This window comes from Mytilus trossulus, chromosome 9 (genome assembly GCF_036588685.1).
Source record: "Mytilus trossulus isolate FHL-02 chromosome 9, PNRI_Mtr1.1.1.hap1, whole genome shotgun sequence".
Classification (NCBI taxonomy): domain Eukaryota; kingdom Metazoa; phylum Mollusca; class Bivalvia; order Mytilida; family Mytilidae; genus Mytilus; species Mytilus trossulus.
The window spans coordinates 17,145,912-17,164,451 of NC_086381.1; the positions used below are offsets into that span (position 1 = coordinate 17,145,912).

An 18,540-nucleotide genomic window follows, 5' to 3' on the forward strand; every position below is an offset into this window, starting at 1 on the left:
AATCCCATGTTTTCCTTTGTAGTATTGAACCTTGTAGTACAATTTCAGAGATATCCATACACGTAAACAAAAGTTATTATCATGATTGTTTGGAAAGTAGAAACATGCTTCCTTTTCGCCCATTTTTGGCCCCTTATTCCTACATATTTTGGGATATTAAGCCAAACTTAATCCCAGTCTCCTCTTTGTTATATAGTACATTGTGGTACAATTTCAGAGAGATCCATACAATTACAAACAAGTTATTGTTTGGAGACTAAAAAAATGTTTGTTTTGGTCCCTTATTGGCCCTTAATTCCTAAAATTTGACCCATAACCCCTTAAATGAATCGAAACCTTCTACTTTTGGTTTTAACATTGCGGTATAAGTTTAGAGCAATTAAAATACTTGTACACAAGTCATTATCCTGAAACAAGAAAAATGCTTCTTCCTAAATAGTTGAGATCATCATCCCCAAAATCAATCCCAACCTTCCATTTGTGGTATTGAACCTTCTGAAAAAATTTCATAAAGATCTATTAACTTAAATGTAAGTTATTATCATACCCATAGCCAGGGGGGGTCGGGGGTTCGGACGAAAATAAATAAGCACTGTTAAAGTCAATGTTCTGTTCGAATTGTGACTGTTAAAGTAGAGTTTGTGGGTCCAACGAACCCCCCCCCCCCCCCCCTTGGAAATTCCTGGCTACGGGCCGGTTATTATTCGGAAACCTACGACGACGCAGACTACGACAACATCATACCATTATACGATCCCAAAAATGTTTGGGTCGTATTATAACATTACTTAAACTTAGATTATTGTTTCGCAAAAAGCATAAAGGGAAGACTTTAATATCACGATAAAAAAAAATCACAATGTGTCTAGTATTTTCGTTGGTTGTTTAGAGATTGCAATTTTGCCAATTTGAATGGGAGATTGAATGACACAAAGAATTCTTATTACTACTGGTGTCCTTGGAAACGGGATATAAAAGGTTTATCATGTAGTCCTGATCCTGATTTTGAGTTATTTTCCAAGTTCTGGTGGTTTTTTTCTTTGTTCGTTTTTCGTTTTTTTTTTACTCAATATTTTATAACGTGCTTGCTGTATTTTAAATGCATTTCATACACTTCTTTACACAAGGATCTTATAATACTTGCCCAATATCTATGTCTGATATCAGAAAAGAATCTTTACACCTTTATTTCAGTATCTCAAACATTTGGTAGAAATAACCAAAATGGTTGACAAATTCTTTTGTTCATTGATTATTTTTGTCGTGTATGAATAACAATAGAAGACTTTAGCAATCAGATTTTAAGCTGGAACTATTATTCCTACAGCTAATTGCAAATGTATCAAGTTCCTTCAGTTTATAGTATATTAATATAGGTCGCCGAGTATGCATCGTGTGTTTGAACAAAACAATTCACTTTAAATTTTCGAAATACTCAAGCTGTTCTGCCTAAAAAATGTATTGCCTTAACTGTATTTGGCAAAATGATTAGGAATTTTTTGTCTTCAATGCTCTTCGACTTCGTACTGTGTTTGGACTTTTAAACAGTTTTTGATTCGAGCGTCACTGATGAGTCTTTTGTAGACGAAACGCGCGTCTGGCGAACATACAAAATTTTAATCCTGGTATCTATAATGAGTTTATTTACAACCACTAGGTCGATACCACTGCTGGTTAGATTTATTTCACCGGCCCAGTAGTTAGTACTTCTGTATTGACTTGAGTTATAATTGATATGTTCATAATACTCGATTAACTATTAACAAAACTTTTTGAAATACTAAGGCTTTTCTACATTAGGAATGTATTGCCGAACTGTATTTGTCAAAACTTTTAGGAATTATAAATTTTTCATGCTACTCAACTTCATTCTTGATTTGGCCTTTCAAACATTTTCTTATAAAGCCACTGCTGATTTTTTTGTAACCGAAACGTGCGTATGACGTAAATCTAAAATTTTAATCCTGGTATCTATAATGAGTTTATTCGCCACTCCAACAAAGTAAAACCTTCATATTTGAAAGGAACTGATCCAATGAAGGGTAATGCACTCACAAGCAATATTAAACCCTTAAAAATTCTTAATGTTATGTCCCTAGTCAGTAGTTCAGCAGTTGTTGTTGATTCATGTTTGTTTCAAATGACAAACAGAATTATAGATAATCGCAGATAGATGTATGTATAGCCTTTCTTTATCCACATCAATGTTCCATATGGGTATTTTACGTGCTAGTAAACTCCAGTGCCGATTTTCTCATAGCATTTAATATCATATGGATTTAAATAAAGCTTTCATTCTTAACATATTGCATATGAATATATTATTTTTTTCTTTAATTAGAAAAAATATTTTCTCTTTTTGACTGTAAACTTTTGAAATTTGCAATTTGTCATTGAAAAACCTGACACCACAATTATTAATCCTGCTGAACCAGCATAATGTAGGTCAGCTTCAGAAGCCAACAGCAATGAACTCACTTTATCTTTAAACACAAACTGTTGTGCCCTTAAATGTTATTCAGAAAACAAAATCTTTAAATCCTCATGAACAATTCCTTTTTAATAATCCAAAGATTTCAACTAAACTTTTAAATCATTTTCAGTATCGTATGGAAGGTAGCATCCTGAGAGAATCTACAGATACTGAAAGCAAGTAAATAGTTACATTTGCAAGGTATCTTTTTGGTGGTCTGTGTGTTTTCTTAATCCAGCCACTTCTACAAAACAACACCTCATTAATCAGTAATTTAATAATATTAGATTCCTTTGAAATTAATTACAAAAGTCAAGTTATAATAAGATATAAAGTCATAATTTCATAAAGAAGATTTTTATTATAAAATATATTGCATTTTTATAACATGTTTGTTCTAAAAAAAAATGTATAACGATCAACATTATAAAAAATAACCTTAAAAATATATCATATATCACAGTTTTATTTTTATTTTATTCAATATATATATCTAATAACAGTTCATCAAACATTGTCAATTGCTGTGGCCCATAGTATCATCTCTCTCAAATATGTTGATATTTTCTTCTGGAACTTCTGTCCTTTATATTCATATAAACCAATTTCCTTGCTAATTATCAGGATATTCCAAATTAAATCTGCTATAATCCTGGAGGCTCTGCATGAAGATAAAAAAAAATACAAGTTGGGTAACACCATTCAGTTATCTATCAGGTTTGTCCAAATATTCATTTCAAAGCAACATACATACTTACATTTGGGGTCCTCAATTCTCTTAAACTTATTTTTTTTTTGCCTTTTGAACATTTTTTATTCAAGCGTCACAGATGAGTCGTTTGTTGACAAATTTAGGTTCGTTGAAATGTTTTTAAGCCTGGTATATATGATGACTTAAGGGACCTGGCAGGCCGAGGAGTCATATTAGTTCTACTACTATAATCACAAGCCAGTCCCAACTGAAATTGTGAGTTTTAATCCCACTCTTGAAAATGCACTTGACTCTATGACTATGGTTGTGAGTTTTCCTATTGAAGGTCAGTGGTTTCTTCCATTAGCAAAAACTGGCTGCTACGAAATAGACCAAAAGTTGGGCTAATAAGTGGCATTAAAACACTAACAATCAATATGATGAGTTTATTCACTACCACTGCCAGCTTATGTTCTCTCCCCCAGAGAGCATAGCAGACCCAGAAGTCAGGACTTTTGTACAGCTGAGCATTAAGCAGTGAATGATACTTGCCAGTACAGTAACAGTATCAAATCCTACAAATACACATTTTATTGCACAACTTCCAATTATACATTGGTTCAGAGTTGTAGGTTCTTCTATAACAATTGAATGGAAAACTTGTGTCAATCATCCAGATAACTGATGTAGAAAATGCTGTGTAAATAAAAGTGTTTTTTTTTTTAACTCAACATGGTTATTTGAGACCAAAATGTTTAGAGATATGTTTTACACAAGAAAATGCCTGTACCAAGTCAGGAATATGACAGTTGTTATCCATTCGTTTGGTGTTTTTGCCCTTTTGATGTTTTCATTTGATTAGGGTCTTTTCGTTTTTAATTTTCCTCAGAGTATGGTATTTTTGTGATTTTTCTGTTTTCACTTATAACTTACATCTTCAAAAATAGGACTGCCATGTATTTGACCTGGTACCTCAAGTAGTCCCTCATCTTTCAGATACAGGGTACCAGTAGTCTGGTCCATTTTATAGTATAGTTGCCCATATCTGTGGAATGTTGGATATTTTGTGATTGAAGGTAAATGGATGTGATCATTAATCTCTGTTCCCAACAGTGCCACATTATAAAACACAAACTGAAATAAACAAAATTACCTAATAGAATAACAAATCTTATTTTCCCTATCAAAAGTCTTTAAATATTTCCATTCTCCATTTATACTGTATACCTTACAACAAAATTTTCTTTTACCAGTGTACATTTTTTTATTTGGGGGCAAGGTTATTTGTTCAGGATTATAGTGAGCTTTCTGCAATTATTTAACAACTCTCAGTGATATACTACTATTGCCTTTTTTATTCAACACTATTAATGATTTTGTATTTGCATTGTGTCTTAGATCCAATTTATTTGTTCAGTGTATGTTCACTTGTGGTAATATGTCCTTGATTGAGTTAAGCCATTTCAATCCATATTTTATAGTGTCTTTCTATGTTATGTTGTTACACTATTTTTTCGAGTAAGGAAGAAGGTGGGTAGTTTAATGTTTAAACCCACTGCATTTGTTTGCACCTGTCCTAAGTCAAGAACCTGTTGTTCATTAGATGTGGTCTGTTGATTTCAATAGCTCAGTGAAATTATAATGCAGTTATCTATTCTTTGTCTCACCTCATCAACATAACCTTTATAGAAATTATTTGTGTCTTTCCCGAGGAAAAATAAAGTATCTTCATCTGTGGTATATTGTGTCTAAAATAAAATTATTTTGAATGTTAAATTCAAGATGGCTACCATAACTTGTTGGTAAATGTAATTGTAATAGGCTCATCAAGAAAATGTATTAAACAAGATATGCCCTTGAAATGAAAATTAAAACTATGACAGCAACTTTATTGATCTATCTTGAATTTGAAAGATGATAATTAATAATAAGTATTATAAATCTATCAAATAGTATTCACCACAGAGGAATTATTTTCTTCTTTAAAGGAGCAGGGCTTCACTTGTGTTTTCTTAAACTAAATTCTTAACATTATTCAAACTTATCTGTACTAATTATTCATTAGATTTTCTAATATCATGCTCATCAGGAAATAAGTGGCAGTTACACAGAGAAGAAATGGACGGCATTACATGTGAAAATTTTATAAAACTAATTATTTACTGTTCGGAATGTTTGTATTAATTTATTATCATTTTGTTCTTTTTAGTTGTGTGTCTTGTATTCTGCTTAAAGAAGATATCTCAATATTATCAAATATTTGGTATCTATTACTTTTGTGAAAGTACCGTTTGCTTAGTACCTTTCCTTTCGTTATATGTGTTTTAAAAGTATTAATTTACACATTTAATAAGGGACTTGTGATTAAAATTTTCCTTGAAGTTTCTTATTTTTGTAATTTTATTTTTTGTTAGCCCTGATTTATTGTTCTGTTTTGTTGTTAATGTTGGTCTTCTTTTGTTCTATTGACTCTTATATATTTAGGTTAAGAATTTTCAAATATTTTGGACTTTTTCTGCAAACTTATAAACTGAAAACACATGTAAATGTTTAAATTCATTATACATACGAGATCAATAGGTATAACATCACTTGTTACACCAGCTGAGATTCCATTCACATACAAAGTCATCGAGTATTCTACAAACAATCAATACAAAATGCCAATATTAAAATTAAATCATCAAATCATTAGTAGTAAAATAAGCCTGATTTACACAATTTGAAAAAAGACATTATTTTTTAATATTCTTTTTAAAGTTTTGTTGCATTTAAAAAAGACAAAAACAATATTGTTATTTACCTTTAAAATAAAAGGAGATCTGTTATTTAATCTTTTATAGATAGCAATCCAATGATATAAGTAAATAAAATAGTAATAGGAATAGGAATAGTAAAGGTCACCACAATTTTCATTATTTTCATTATTACTAAAGTTTAGCTAAAAGAGGGACGAAAGATACCAGAGGTTAATTTTTAAAAGATTACTTTAACAATGACATAATTGATATTTTTAAACAGATATTAGATTCCTCCACCTTGCAAAAGTTATTTAAATCTATTGAGAAGTAATAACATCATTTCGTGACTCAAATATCTGAGCACACATTTCTTTGATAAATTTCTAGAAATGTGCATTGATAGGATATATTTATTGTTATGATCAATGCACTATATTTTGTGCATCTAAAAAGGTAGTGATAAACCTTGAAAGATTTAGTTATCAAGTAAGTACCATAGGATTTTGATTGCAATCTTTACCAAAAAAAATACCTTATTTAAGATATATGTAATATTTGACATGAAGTTTAATTCTTAATTTCCTTTACCTTTTGTACTAAAACAAATTATACTCCACAATTAATAATGAAGCCACAGTAAATGGGAAACAAAAATAATCTTATAGATTTTCAAACATTAGTAAATAAAACAAGGTAGTTAGTCAAGTCTCAAGGTAAAGTGACACAGCTAGCTCAATCAGTTAGTACTAAAATGAAATTATAAAGCATGGGGAACAGGGTGTTTTTACCAGAAACAATCTTCCCTGAAAGTCCTTACTTAATCATACCTGAAAGTTCTAGTATAATCTCACCTGATTCATCATATATGTATAACAAACTGATCCATTGGTTTGTATTGATAGTGGATGTTGATGTTACTGTATTGTTTCCATAAGATCCATGTATAAAACCTCCATCTAACCATAGACATATAGTTCTAGTGTCTGTACAAAATAATGGCATATCACCCCCTGCCAATGAGTCTATCTTTATCCACAGTCCAATAGAAAAACTGTTGATAGCAATACAGTTTTTTTATACATTATTTATTAAAAGTAGGGAACAGTTAACATTTTTATTAGTGCACAGTCAAAAAAGTGCATGGAGTTGATTGACTATTAAAGTTTAAATAATTATTTTAAAAGGACAATGAAACTACTTGTCAGCATCCTGTGTCTGTCATGTGACCTTTGCCATCAGCACTTCCTATTATTTCAATTTTTCAAATAAGGTTTTATGCTTTTATCTTTCATTCTTATTTCTACATGCCAAGTATAGGATTTGTCATTTTGAAGTTATACTTTTTGTGTGTGAAAGAAGTTTCTTCAAGTCACAAAATAATCATAATTTAGGTACCATCTTTTGGGAAAAAAATTATGACAGTTGTTAAACCTCAAGAGCTAAATTTTTCAAATGTCAATAACAATGCATGTGCAGAAGTCAATATTTGTTTTTTGGCACTAAAACTACTATCAACCAACTTATTTTCGCGGATACTTTATTTCCCTTTACACCAATACTATTCCATTTTGCAGCTTTTAATAATCCAGATTTTCTTCTTTACTTGATGTAGATTAATAAAGATTTACTTATTTGCAACGAAATATATATTCCTTATTTTTTTCCTCGAGAAGTCGCAAAAATACACCGCTCACGAAAATAGGTTTGATTTACAGTATATGGGCATGAAAATGAAATTCTATAAATTGTATACATTAATTAATTCTAAACTCACCTTTGATAAATGTCTAAACGAGTGATATTGGTAAGCACAATATAATCATCCACTCCATCAAGATACAAAGCTTTATTTTCTCTGGGGATACACTGGACCTTCAAATCAGACCATAGAACTGATTCCTGGCCAAACTGGTACACTCCAACACGACCTCCAGTTATACTGGTGTCATAGATGTCACCACTGTCAGCTAATAATGAATCTACATCATACAATTGGAATCTGAAATGATTATGAAAAATTATAAAGTTTTGCTCTGTTTGGTTCTGCAGGGTTTAGAGCCTGCATTTGGAAGATTTCACTCAAGTATTTGTGTTTGTTCTAATTTACATTTTCGCCACCACATAGCCTTTTTGTGCTAATGCAGCGTAAAGCAACCAACAATCAATCAATCTAATTTACATTTCATTTATTTGTACTAAAACGTTCAATTACAACAAAAGTTGCACTTCATTTGTCCACAATAATTAAACCATAAAGGAAAATTGACTTCTATGTCTCCAAACTTAAACCAAACTAGATAGGCAAATGGATATGGTTATCTATATCTATGACCTCTTTTTTTGTTGGCTGAAAAGTCATGCTGTAAGTACGTATCAAAGATCATCATCAAATTCACGGTTCAGTGAAGCTTTAATAAATAAATCCATATACAGTTTATGTTGAAAAACATACTGTTTTCCGGTACAAATGTATACTCTGTAGAACTGCTCTAACCTATTTAATATATGTAACTAACTTTATAGATATACTTTACTGAACATTTTTCCCTAGATATTCAATAACTACCGTAGATACTCGCTTATAAGTCGATCCGACTATAAGTCGGATGCCCTTTTCAGCTCCAAATTCTGAGGATTTAGTCTTGACCCTCGTATAAGTCGGACGAAATTTGGACATTTTACTGAACGCCGGTAAAACCAATGCAAATACAGGAATACTATTCATTTCCAGCATGAATGTTTGTTTGATTTGAATTTAGTTGATGTTGATTTTGATAATTTATATAGCTTTTAATAATAAAGATGTATTTATTCCTGTTGTTTTGTTCACTGTTTGATTACAGATTGGCCATGTGTTGTTTACGTAATGCATCAATGATTTTATAGGGTATGACTAACAACCTATTGTTTGAGAAAAGCGAACATAAACCAATATGAACCTAAAACTTTTTAAAGTCAATCAATATTTTTCCCAGCACAAATAACTCAGTGTTAAAGAAGCATGTAGACTTCATAATTCTTTTTATATTGTGATGATTAAAGGATTAAAAAAAATTAAGTGAAGCTAATCAACTTTATATTAAAATACCTCCCAACTCATTAGTGTCATCTGTTCACCTATCACTGATATTTTTCACACCTTTAGTGAATACAACTCTTTGTCTCTTAATTAGGGGTTATCAATGGATTATATTGGCTTGCCTATTAATTTTGTAATCTTTGTGTTTACCTGAGACATTTTAATGAATAATATTTTGATCTTAGGAATGACTATCAAAATTATTTTTTATTATTGTATGATTTATAAGTATTGAATTGATATCATTATATCACAACAATGACACAATAACTCAACTGAATACATCCTTTTACATAGTTGGTACATTGTAATCTCGTTTACATTTTTGGTTCTTGGTTCTTTCTTTTGGGTTTATGCACAAACCATTTGACCATGAAAATCAATACACTAACCGGAAACAGTCGGCAATTCAATACAAATTGTCAGAAAAAGGTTAACCCGAATAATTAAGTCGTTATATTCCGCTGATCTACGAAGGCTACATTAACTCCTGAACGTCTTTCTCAATAAAGACCGTCAACCGGAAAATTCACACCGCTTTGCAATATGGGAATTTTGATTTAAATTGGCAGCTAAAGAAGGAGGAGTTCCTGATGTTAATTGATGTAAACTGATGTTAATTAATGTTAATTGATGTTAATTAATTATTATCGGATTTGTGTTAATTGAACACACGTGTTTGATAAGACAATTACAAGATAGTTGCGCAGACTCATTATCCTGATCGCCGCTGATTTGCTCTCTCTCACAGAGAGCAGGCGACGCGGCCAATGATCATAAGGAGTTCAAGCCTTCGTGTGGGAAAAAATCAGACACGGAAAGGGCTTGAATTATTCGAGTTGGAAAAAGGTTAACAGAGAACAAATAAAACACAAAGACAGTATTGTAGTCATTTATTTTCGCCAAAAACTTTCAATTTAGGGATTTATGTAGGTTTGGTAATCACCAACGTAGTTTTGACCAGGAAATTCACTCCTGACCACTGTTCTCGAGCTTCGATTTTTCCTCTGGTCTCTAGATCTCGCTTATAAGTCGGTACCCCTCTCTGGGTTCTGAATTTTACTCCCAAACTTCCGACTTATAAGCTAGTATCTAGGGTAATTTAAGAGATACTTAATTGAAGCTGTAGATTGAGTAAATTGTCAACAGCAAAAGTGCAATAAAACTTTGATTAATTTAAAAAAAAAAAAAAAAAAAAGTTGCAGCCAATATTGTATTCCAAGTATAGTACAACTGTCACATGCATAAAGTGAGGTATGAAACATTGTAGGATTTGTGATATAAATATCTTTATATATTTCCATCAAACATGGCTGAAGGTGCTGACATACAATGTAGTCAGTATTAAAATTGAATGAATGCATCTTTTCAACAATCACATCTTATCAGTATAAATTATCTGTGGATGTCTTAGATTCAGTTTTAGATCCATACTTTAGTTATCTACCTGATCTTATTTAAGTCAGTATAATGCCATAGGAACCATTTATAAGATGTGTAATTACTCCATCTTGTCATGTTACCATCCTGCCATAATACTGTATCCTGATTCACTGTTGTACTACTGTGCCACAGAGCATAAGCTAATGTTTGTCCAGGACCAGTATTTGAGTTCACTACCTATTTTAAAGAAATATGGATAACATTTAAATGATAAAGACATTAATCATAGTTTTAAAAAGTACTTATTAAGTTACCATAGTCCAATAAATAATTATTAAAAACATATCTTATCCAAAAGTATAAGTTGAAACCATATGTCATAAACGGCATATCATGCAGATGAAAAATATACAACAATTTGACCCCTGTGTATTAAACGTATTTTAAACCTTAAAAATAACAAATGAGTACTTAAAAAATGAAAACTTTATAGTAAGACTCTACATACAATTACCTGTTCATTACTTATACTGGACTACAAAAACTATTTTTTCTTGGAAACTTTAGGTTTTTAAGACAGAACTATCAATGTACCTTTTTTTTGTAACAAACATCATTCTTATTTAAACATTCATATTAAAAAGAACTTTGTACAATTCATAGAATAATGAAAGACCCTTGTTTTGGAATGAAAATTACCGTGCATTGACATGGAACCCAAATGCAATAAAACATGTGAAAGACAAGAGAGAATATTTTCCCTCCAATTCAATACATTCAAACTTATAAAGGGATATTATTATCCTGCAGAACTTTAAAATAATACAAATATACACAGATAGGTAAAAAGTTTCTACATAATTACCTTTAAATTGAGTCCTTTAACACCAGTCTGAAAAGTTGTAGTTTCAAAGTTGTAATTAGTTGGTTTCCATGACAATAGATAAAACTTTCTATTGTTTACATAACCAAACACTATTCCGATGTAGTTATCTCCCCTGTCTGACGGTACATAAACAGTTCCACTGTATTTCATAGAACCATATGTCTGCTCCCCTATTTATAGAATTATATATAACTGAATACAATAAGGTTTTTTGCCAAGAAAGAAAGGAAACATTGGTGACCTAGCTTCTGCCGTTGTCTGTTCTATGGTCTGGTTGTTGTCCCTTTGACACATTCCCAATTTCCATTTTCAATTTTATTCTAAAGGTATGATATGAAGTCAAGAGTGGGTTTTAATCAAACATAACTTAATTTTCAGAATTCATCTATACAGACATACTTTGAAGACATTTTGAATAAATTTCTGTTGCATGTGTGTAAAATGTCACTGATTTCACTTAATTTATTTCACAATTCTAATCTACAGGTACATTGTAACCAACAAACTGACCTAATAACATGACTGGTTTCATAGTATCAGCTAATTGGTATATCTCCCTGCCTACTGCCTTTACTCTCCATTGAGGTTCTATACTGTAACCAGGATACAGATCAACAGAGATATAATCAGAGAAGGAAGTTGTAGATATATATTTGTTATATGGACAGGTGTCATTACTGTCGTCTATACCATCCCCATCAGAGTCTACTACACAATCATCACCAACCTGGTCTCCTGAATAATACAATATATATTAATGGTGGGAGAAGTTGTAGATATATATTTGTTATATGGACAGGTATCATTACTGTCATCTATACCGTCCCCATCAGAGTCTACTACACAATCGTCACCAACCTGGTCTCCTGAATTGTACAGTATACTTATATTTTCAGTTTGCAAAGGAAACTTTTAACAGTTCAATTAACAATATCAAATTTCTATTTTAAATACCTTCAAACAATATGAACTCACTTTTTTTTTATAAATGGATTGATTGATTGATTATTGCTCAACTTCTAGATTGCATAAAAAAGACCCTTCTTATGTTGTCCCTACTGCTTCACACATATACATACCATTGATATCTGTTTGTAATGGGTTCTTAAGGTATGGACAATTATCATCAGAGTTGTTAATACCATCACCATCTAAATCAGTATCACAAACATCTCCTACAATTATAAACATAAATACAGACATTCATTGAAGAAACATCAGTATTGTAATATTAACTGCTGATTTATCATATTTTTTTATAAATCAGGTTGTTAGTTTTCTCATATGCACTTGAATGTCATGTCAAGGCCTCTTATTGCTTACTATGCTGTATGGGATTTGCTCATTTTCAAAGACCATACTGTAATCTATAATTGCTAACTTCTATATAATTTGGTTTCTGATGAAAAGGAAACTTCTTAGCAGTCATCACATCTTCTAATGATATTTTGTAAGAAACAGCTAGTAAATATGACTGAAACCATAATATTTTTATTTTTTTTTCTAAATTGTTTTCCTTGAATATGTTGTGGTAATTTATAAGGATCGATGGTTTATGACTATTTTTTTTTACTTGTTTTTGTTTTCATTGTGCGATTTTTTGCTGCATTTATTAACTGGTATAGCGAGCAATTTGTCAACTGTTACATGCACAAAATATTTTGTTTTTTTATAAAGTACATATGACCTTACCTATACCATCCCCATCTGTGTCTGTCTGTTCACCATTAGCTGCCTCCTGACAATTGTCACTGATGTCAAGGACACTATCTCCATCTCTGGAATGATGATTATTTAACATAAAATTCTTAACAGCTTCATTTACATTTCTATCAAAACAGAAGTCAAAATATCTCAACTGTTTTATTTCCTACATGAACTCTTGATTAAAATTAGTTGCAGACTTCTATCAAACTCTTTTATCAATCAGTTTTTTTTTATTTTGTTAAAATGTTTAGGGTTATTACTCCAACAAATTTTTCATTCAATAAAGAAATAACAAGAATGTGTCCCAAGTACTCGGATGCCCTATCCGCATTATCATTTTCTATGTTCAATGGACCGTGAAAACGGTATAAAATCTTTCACTTGGTATAAAAATTAAAAAGATCATATCATGGGGAACATGCATATGTTTACTAAGTTTCAAGTTGATTGGACTTTAACTTCATTAAAAACTACCTCAACCAAAAACTTTAACCTAAAACGGGACCGACAGACCAACAAACAAACAGATGGACGCACAGACTAGAAAACATAATGTCCATAAATGGGGCATAAAAATTGTGGTTATCAGCAAAAAATACAAAAAATCCTTAAATACAAAAAATAAATTACACTATTGTAATTTTATCACATTTTTCTCACAAATTTTTAATAGCATGCTCTTCAAGTAATTTAAATTTTATTAGTCAAACCAAAAGAGAATGTATGACACTATGAGTCCACGTCCTTGACTATGTCTATGAAAACATGATCTACAGATTTTCTAGTCTTTCAAATTAAAGGATGTTTCCTGGTTACAACTCATCTCAAGCTACAAGGAGATTGAGGCTAAGAAACACCCTCTTTTATGAATTTTATGAAACCATCTAAATCTTCAACCTGATATTTATATATGTATATATGTGTTCCTCCTCAGAAAGCAAAAGATAAATTTTAATTCAATTAAGTTCATTTGATATAGCCTCACCAAAAAAAAAATGCAAGTTTAAATTATTGTTATTATAATTTTCTGTGTCATTATTTACAAAAGCAAGAACATCACAGTAATTTCTGTATTTACAGTTTGTAAAATAGATAAATATAAACCAGTTGTAATTGTCAAAGAATATGTTATGATTTAATGTGTGTTGATATACCTGTCCTTATTGAAAGTGGGATCACAGCTATCCCCATATCCATTTTGATCCGTATCTGTCTGGGCTGTGTTTCCTATACTTATACAATTATCACAAACATCACCAACATTATCACCATCTGAGTCCACTTGTGTTGGATTGGTTGTCAATGGACAATTATCTGTACCATCTGGTCTACCTAAAATGAAGAACAAATTTTAAATTAAAACTTTAGAAGAACTAATTTCTACATTAGCTTCAGTACTAGTGGATCTGACAAAAGAAGTAGCATTATTTTCATTCAAAATGTATTTACTGTGAATATGCTACTCCCCAGAAATAACCATATTTCAATTTTGATGAAAGTTGTCAATCTTAAGTTTTGCCTTTCATTCAAACAAATAATATTATGAAAACGATTCCATTAAATGATACTCTTCGAAGAATGTTGTCCGGCATGAATTAGCACATGAATCTCAATTGCACATGTATATAATAATTGACACTGCTATTATATTCTGCCAAGCACAAATTGTTGTTTGGACTTCATTTTGTTTATTTCATGCATAAATGTCATTTGATCATGCGATTACAACCCCACAAATAACCTGTACCAAAACATATCAGAAACTATGATATTGATCAATCCCAAAGGACAAGGTAAGATAAGGGCTGTATTTGAACACCCCCCCCCCCCCCTTTTCCTCATTTTTCGAAATTCTGTTTTGGAAAGCTACTTATTATATTAAAACATTCCATGAGGTTTGAAGTTTGTTTAGATGAACTTCAAAACCACTAATTTTGCAACTGTGTTAGGTAAGGAGGCTTATCTTTCTGTTATTATTCAAATATTGTAAATTAAATTATTATTCATTTTGCAGGTGAGTTTACAACACTGTTTTCTGGAATAAGAACTGTTTTTGCTGTCTAAATCGCCATTTTTTTTCAGGATCACATACGCACACGCTATTAAATTTTAAGAAATAATGGCCATAAATCATTATTTTTCCTTTGTTGATGCCCTTTTACCCCCCTAATCTCACCCATTTTCTGAAATTAATGGTTTTGAAGTTCATCCAAACAAACTTCAAACCTTAGGGAATATTTTAATGTAATAATTAAGTAGCTTTCCAAAACAAAATTTAGAAAATAGAGGGCCAAAAACAGGCCTTATCGTACCTTGTCCTTTAACTCTCAAAAAGTTTAAATTTTATAATATGGGAAGTGTTAACATACCATCATTGTCATCATCTGTATCACAGGCATCACCAACTCCATCTTTATCTGTATCTATCTGATCTGTGTTAGTGACGGACGGACAGTTATCACACACATCACCTACTGTATCATTGTCTGTATCTGTTCTATCCCAACTATGTACATACGGACATTTATCCTGTAATCAATCAACAGTTAACAGGTAAAAGTTTTCACTTCTAATTTTTAAATGCTTATAACAAACAAAAAGTGATGATTTGACATGAAATTTCTTATCAATTTGTACAAATACAGGTGGGAAAGAATTGTTAATACCGTAAGCACTTTTCTAAGAACCTTTTTTGTCTTGTTTTGAGCAATAAATCATCAATGTAGCCTATTATTTGACCAAGATATAAAAAGGGGGATGGTTCACCTATAAGAGTAGGTTCAGTAAGACCCCTTTTTGGCCCCAAAATATAGCAGTTTTACAAAACAGTGAAAATGTGATCCTTATGAAGAATGCTTCTGGTACACAAATATTGGCTGTTTTTTGACAATACAATGCACATATATCGGGTACTAACATCATTAAGTCATGTTAAATTACTGAAATCTTCACATTTTAGCATTTTAGTTTAATTTTAAATGGTTTTGGTCTTAAATGAAAGTGGCTCCATTCATGTTCATTCATAATATTGAAATGTACAGTGTATTTGATGATAAGACATAACATAAATAAAGGTTGAAGATGAACATAGATGCGGCCATTTTCATTTTTGACAAAAACCATCTGAAAAGTAACGATTTTTGGCATATTTGATAGATTTTTCATTTTTAAGCTTGAATCGGAGCGTTTTTAATTACTTAATCAATTAAAATCTTTCACATTAACTAATTGAATCAATTGAAATAGACACTTAAGTGTTTAAAATGTGTCTAAAATATTTCATTAGATGAACCTGAAATTTGAGGCCAAAATCGGACCTTACCGGACCTACTCCTTTAGTATAATTTTAAATTTGGTATGCCTGTAGAGCCATAATTGTTGAACGCTTACAAAATTCCATTTTTAGTAACCACTGTTACTAATAATACCTACAAAAGTTTCAAAGATACAATTGATATCTGAATCATTATTGTAGCCATCAGTTATTCGTTTACCTTCAATAATAAGACTTACTAAAGGATCGATAGTACCATCATTATCTGAGTCATTATCACAATCATCGCCAATTCTGTCTCCATCAGCATCTTCTTGTCCACAATTTGGTTTCATCCGACAATTATCCTGTAATTCAGATAAACATATAGCTTCACTTTATTGTGATTTCACTAATGTTTTGAGTATTTAACTTTATTTCATACTTATATCATGAAAAGAAGTATAAAAACAGGGCTGTTTCAGTATGTCCTTCCAAATGATATTCCATACAATTAATTTATATGAATCAAAAAGGACTATCACAGAAGAAGTAAGAAGACAAAAAAATCCTGCTATTAGGTTGAAATCTACCATCACAGCTCCTCACTTTGTTCCTTTTTATAAATTTTCTTTCATATATCAAATACACAGACATTTTCACCGGTGCTTGTTGCATGATTCTTTTTTCACTTTTGGTAATTCTGTGAAAAAAATAATAGCATATAAGCATAAAAACTTATAAAAGATTGATTAACTCTTTTGTTCCTCGATGACATTAAATGAAGAATCTTAAGAATAACATGACCTCAGAAACCATTGATACGTACCCGATAACAACCCCAGTCTGTACATGGTAATGTTATGTCTGGGTGTCCATCTAAATCTGAATCTAAACCACAGTATTTACCAGTACCTGTGTATCCAATGTTACACTGAAACAAAACATATATTTTATAGTAAAAAGCTTATCATAGCAAACTAGCAGTCAACTGTGTATATTTTTTTATTCTTATCCTTAATTCTTTATTTTTTCTTATGAAAAATGCTTAAGTTTAAATACAAAGCAATGGAATATGAGTGCACCTCAATTCAAACTAATTAAAACAAACAGCTGCCACAATTTAAGAATCGTTTAAATTTTTGGGTGCTTTGTGAACTTGTTTGGGTTTTTTTCTTTCTGCATTGGTAATTGTTACTTTACACAAATATTTTAGTATTTTCTTTTCAAATTTTATATATAAGTTTTTGTGACAGTTTTAATTTTAAAAGGTATATGTTCCTGGTCTGAGTAAAATCTAGATGTGTCAAAGCGACACGAATGGCCCCTCCCAAAAAGTTGAAAAATCTGCAGTTTGAATAACATTTGCGGACACAAACATGATGGTAGTCTCGCATATCAAAAATCAGCACAAAATCTGGAGGCGTATAGAAAAAAAGTCTGTATAACTGTGATTTTCAACAATTTATTAAAGTCCAAAGGCTGTAATTTCTGCAAAAATTAGCTGAGCGGAACAAAACTTAAACTTGATCTGTAACTCATCATGGTTAACTTACATACCAAAAATCAGCCCAATATCTGAAGGCGTTTAGAAAAAAACTCTGTATAATGGTTTGTTTCCGAACTACAGAATGACGGAATTACTAAATTTTGGAATTTCAGTATTTCAGACTAGGGTAAAACTATATGGCATCAACAACTTCTTTGCGGGGCCATAAAAAAGTAGCATGCTCAGACAATTCTTAAACAACATCAATTGGTCAAAATGAGTGCCAACTCAACACAATACAAACCTCACAAGAATACTCCCCTGGTCCTAGGTAAATACAGGTAGCATACTGTGAACAGGTGTGTTGTCCAGTCTGACAGTAGTTTGAAGAGTAACAGTTAATACTTGGTATACCAGCATACCCTTCTGCACAAAACCCACAGTAGTAACTACCCTGTTAAAATAAGTTTTCGCTGTTTATCATCTGTCCAAGTGTATGACAATCTAACACAAACAAAACATCAATATGGAAAAATACTTTTTTCAAACGTAACACAGTTTTTTATTGCCTCCTATTTGGTATATCAAATTTCTTTTCTATATTTGAAGTATTTGTGTTTGTAGCATATTTTTGATAGTTTCTTTTTAAAAAAAAAATAATCTAATATTACCTTTTATTCATTTGTTTTTTTTATATGTCATATGTTCATTTATAATAATATGATTGAATCTAAACAACAGAACACTAATACCTGAATGTTTGAAAATTGCAGTAGAAATAAAGATCAGGATACTTTTTCATATGCAATTTATTAGTTGATATGAATATTGTAGTGAA

The 18,540-nt window shown here is 31.0% G+C and overlaps 2 protein-coding genes across 2 annotated transcripts in view; both read right to left on the reverse strand.

Moving 5' to 3' along the window:
• Window positions 1–2,902: 2,902 nt before the first annotated feature.
• Window positions 2,903–12,005, reverse strand: LOC134685216 (uncharacterized). Its single transcript, XM_063544728.1, has 9 exons — window positions 11,764–12,005; window positions 11,233–11,423; window positions 10,432–10,604; window positions 7,680–7,904; window positions 6,757–6,956; window positions 5,734–5,804; window positions 4,832–4,912; window positions 4,098–4,298; window positions 2,903–3,134 (listed from the first exon to the last, which is right to left on the reverse strand). Exons 1-9 carry the CDS (start codon window positions 11,783–11,785, stop codon window positions 3,087–3,089), a joined length of 1,212 nt encoding a protein of 403 aa, XP_063400798.1. The 5' UTR covers window positions 11,786–12,005; the 3' UTR covers window positions 2,903–3,086.
• LOC134684341 (uncharacterized) overlaps window positions 11,962–18,540 on the reverse strand; it is a 32,828-nt gene continuing 26,249 nt past the window's right edge. Inside the window, exons 27-34 of the mRNA XM_063543629.1 lie at window positions 18,007–18,156; window positions 17,043–17,147; window positions 16,474–16,581; window positions 15,330–15,489; window positions 14,115–14,292; window positions 12,946–13,082; window positions 12,333–12,428; window positions 11,962–12,119 (exon numbers count right to left, since the gene is read on the reverse strand). Coding sequence (XP_063399699.1) covers window positions 11,962–12,119; window positions 12,333–12,428; window positions 12,946–13,082; window positions 14,115–14,292; window positions 15,330–15,489; window positions 16,474–16,581; window positions 17,043–17,147; window positions 18,007–18,156 — 1,092 coding nt within the window. The remainder of the gene's footprint in view (window positions 12,120–12,332; window positions 12,429–12,945; window positions 13,083–14,114; window positions 14,293–15,329; window positions 15,490–16,473; window positions 16,582–17,042; window positions 17,148–18,006; window positions 18,157–18,540) is intronic.

Coding starts and splice junctions, on each gene's coding strand:
- LOC134685216 (XM_063544728.1), bottom strand. CDS start 11,785: ATGAAACCAGTCATGTTATTAG. Junction 11,424..11,763: donor GAAACCAGTCATGTTATTAG/GTCAGTTTGTTG, acceptor TTCTATAAATAG/GGGAGCAGACATATGGTTCT. Junction 5,805..6,756: donor ATACATATATGATGAATCAG/GTGAGATTATAC, acceptor GATTGTTTGTAG/AATACTCGATGACTTTGTAT.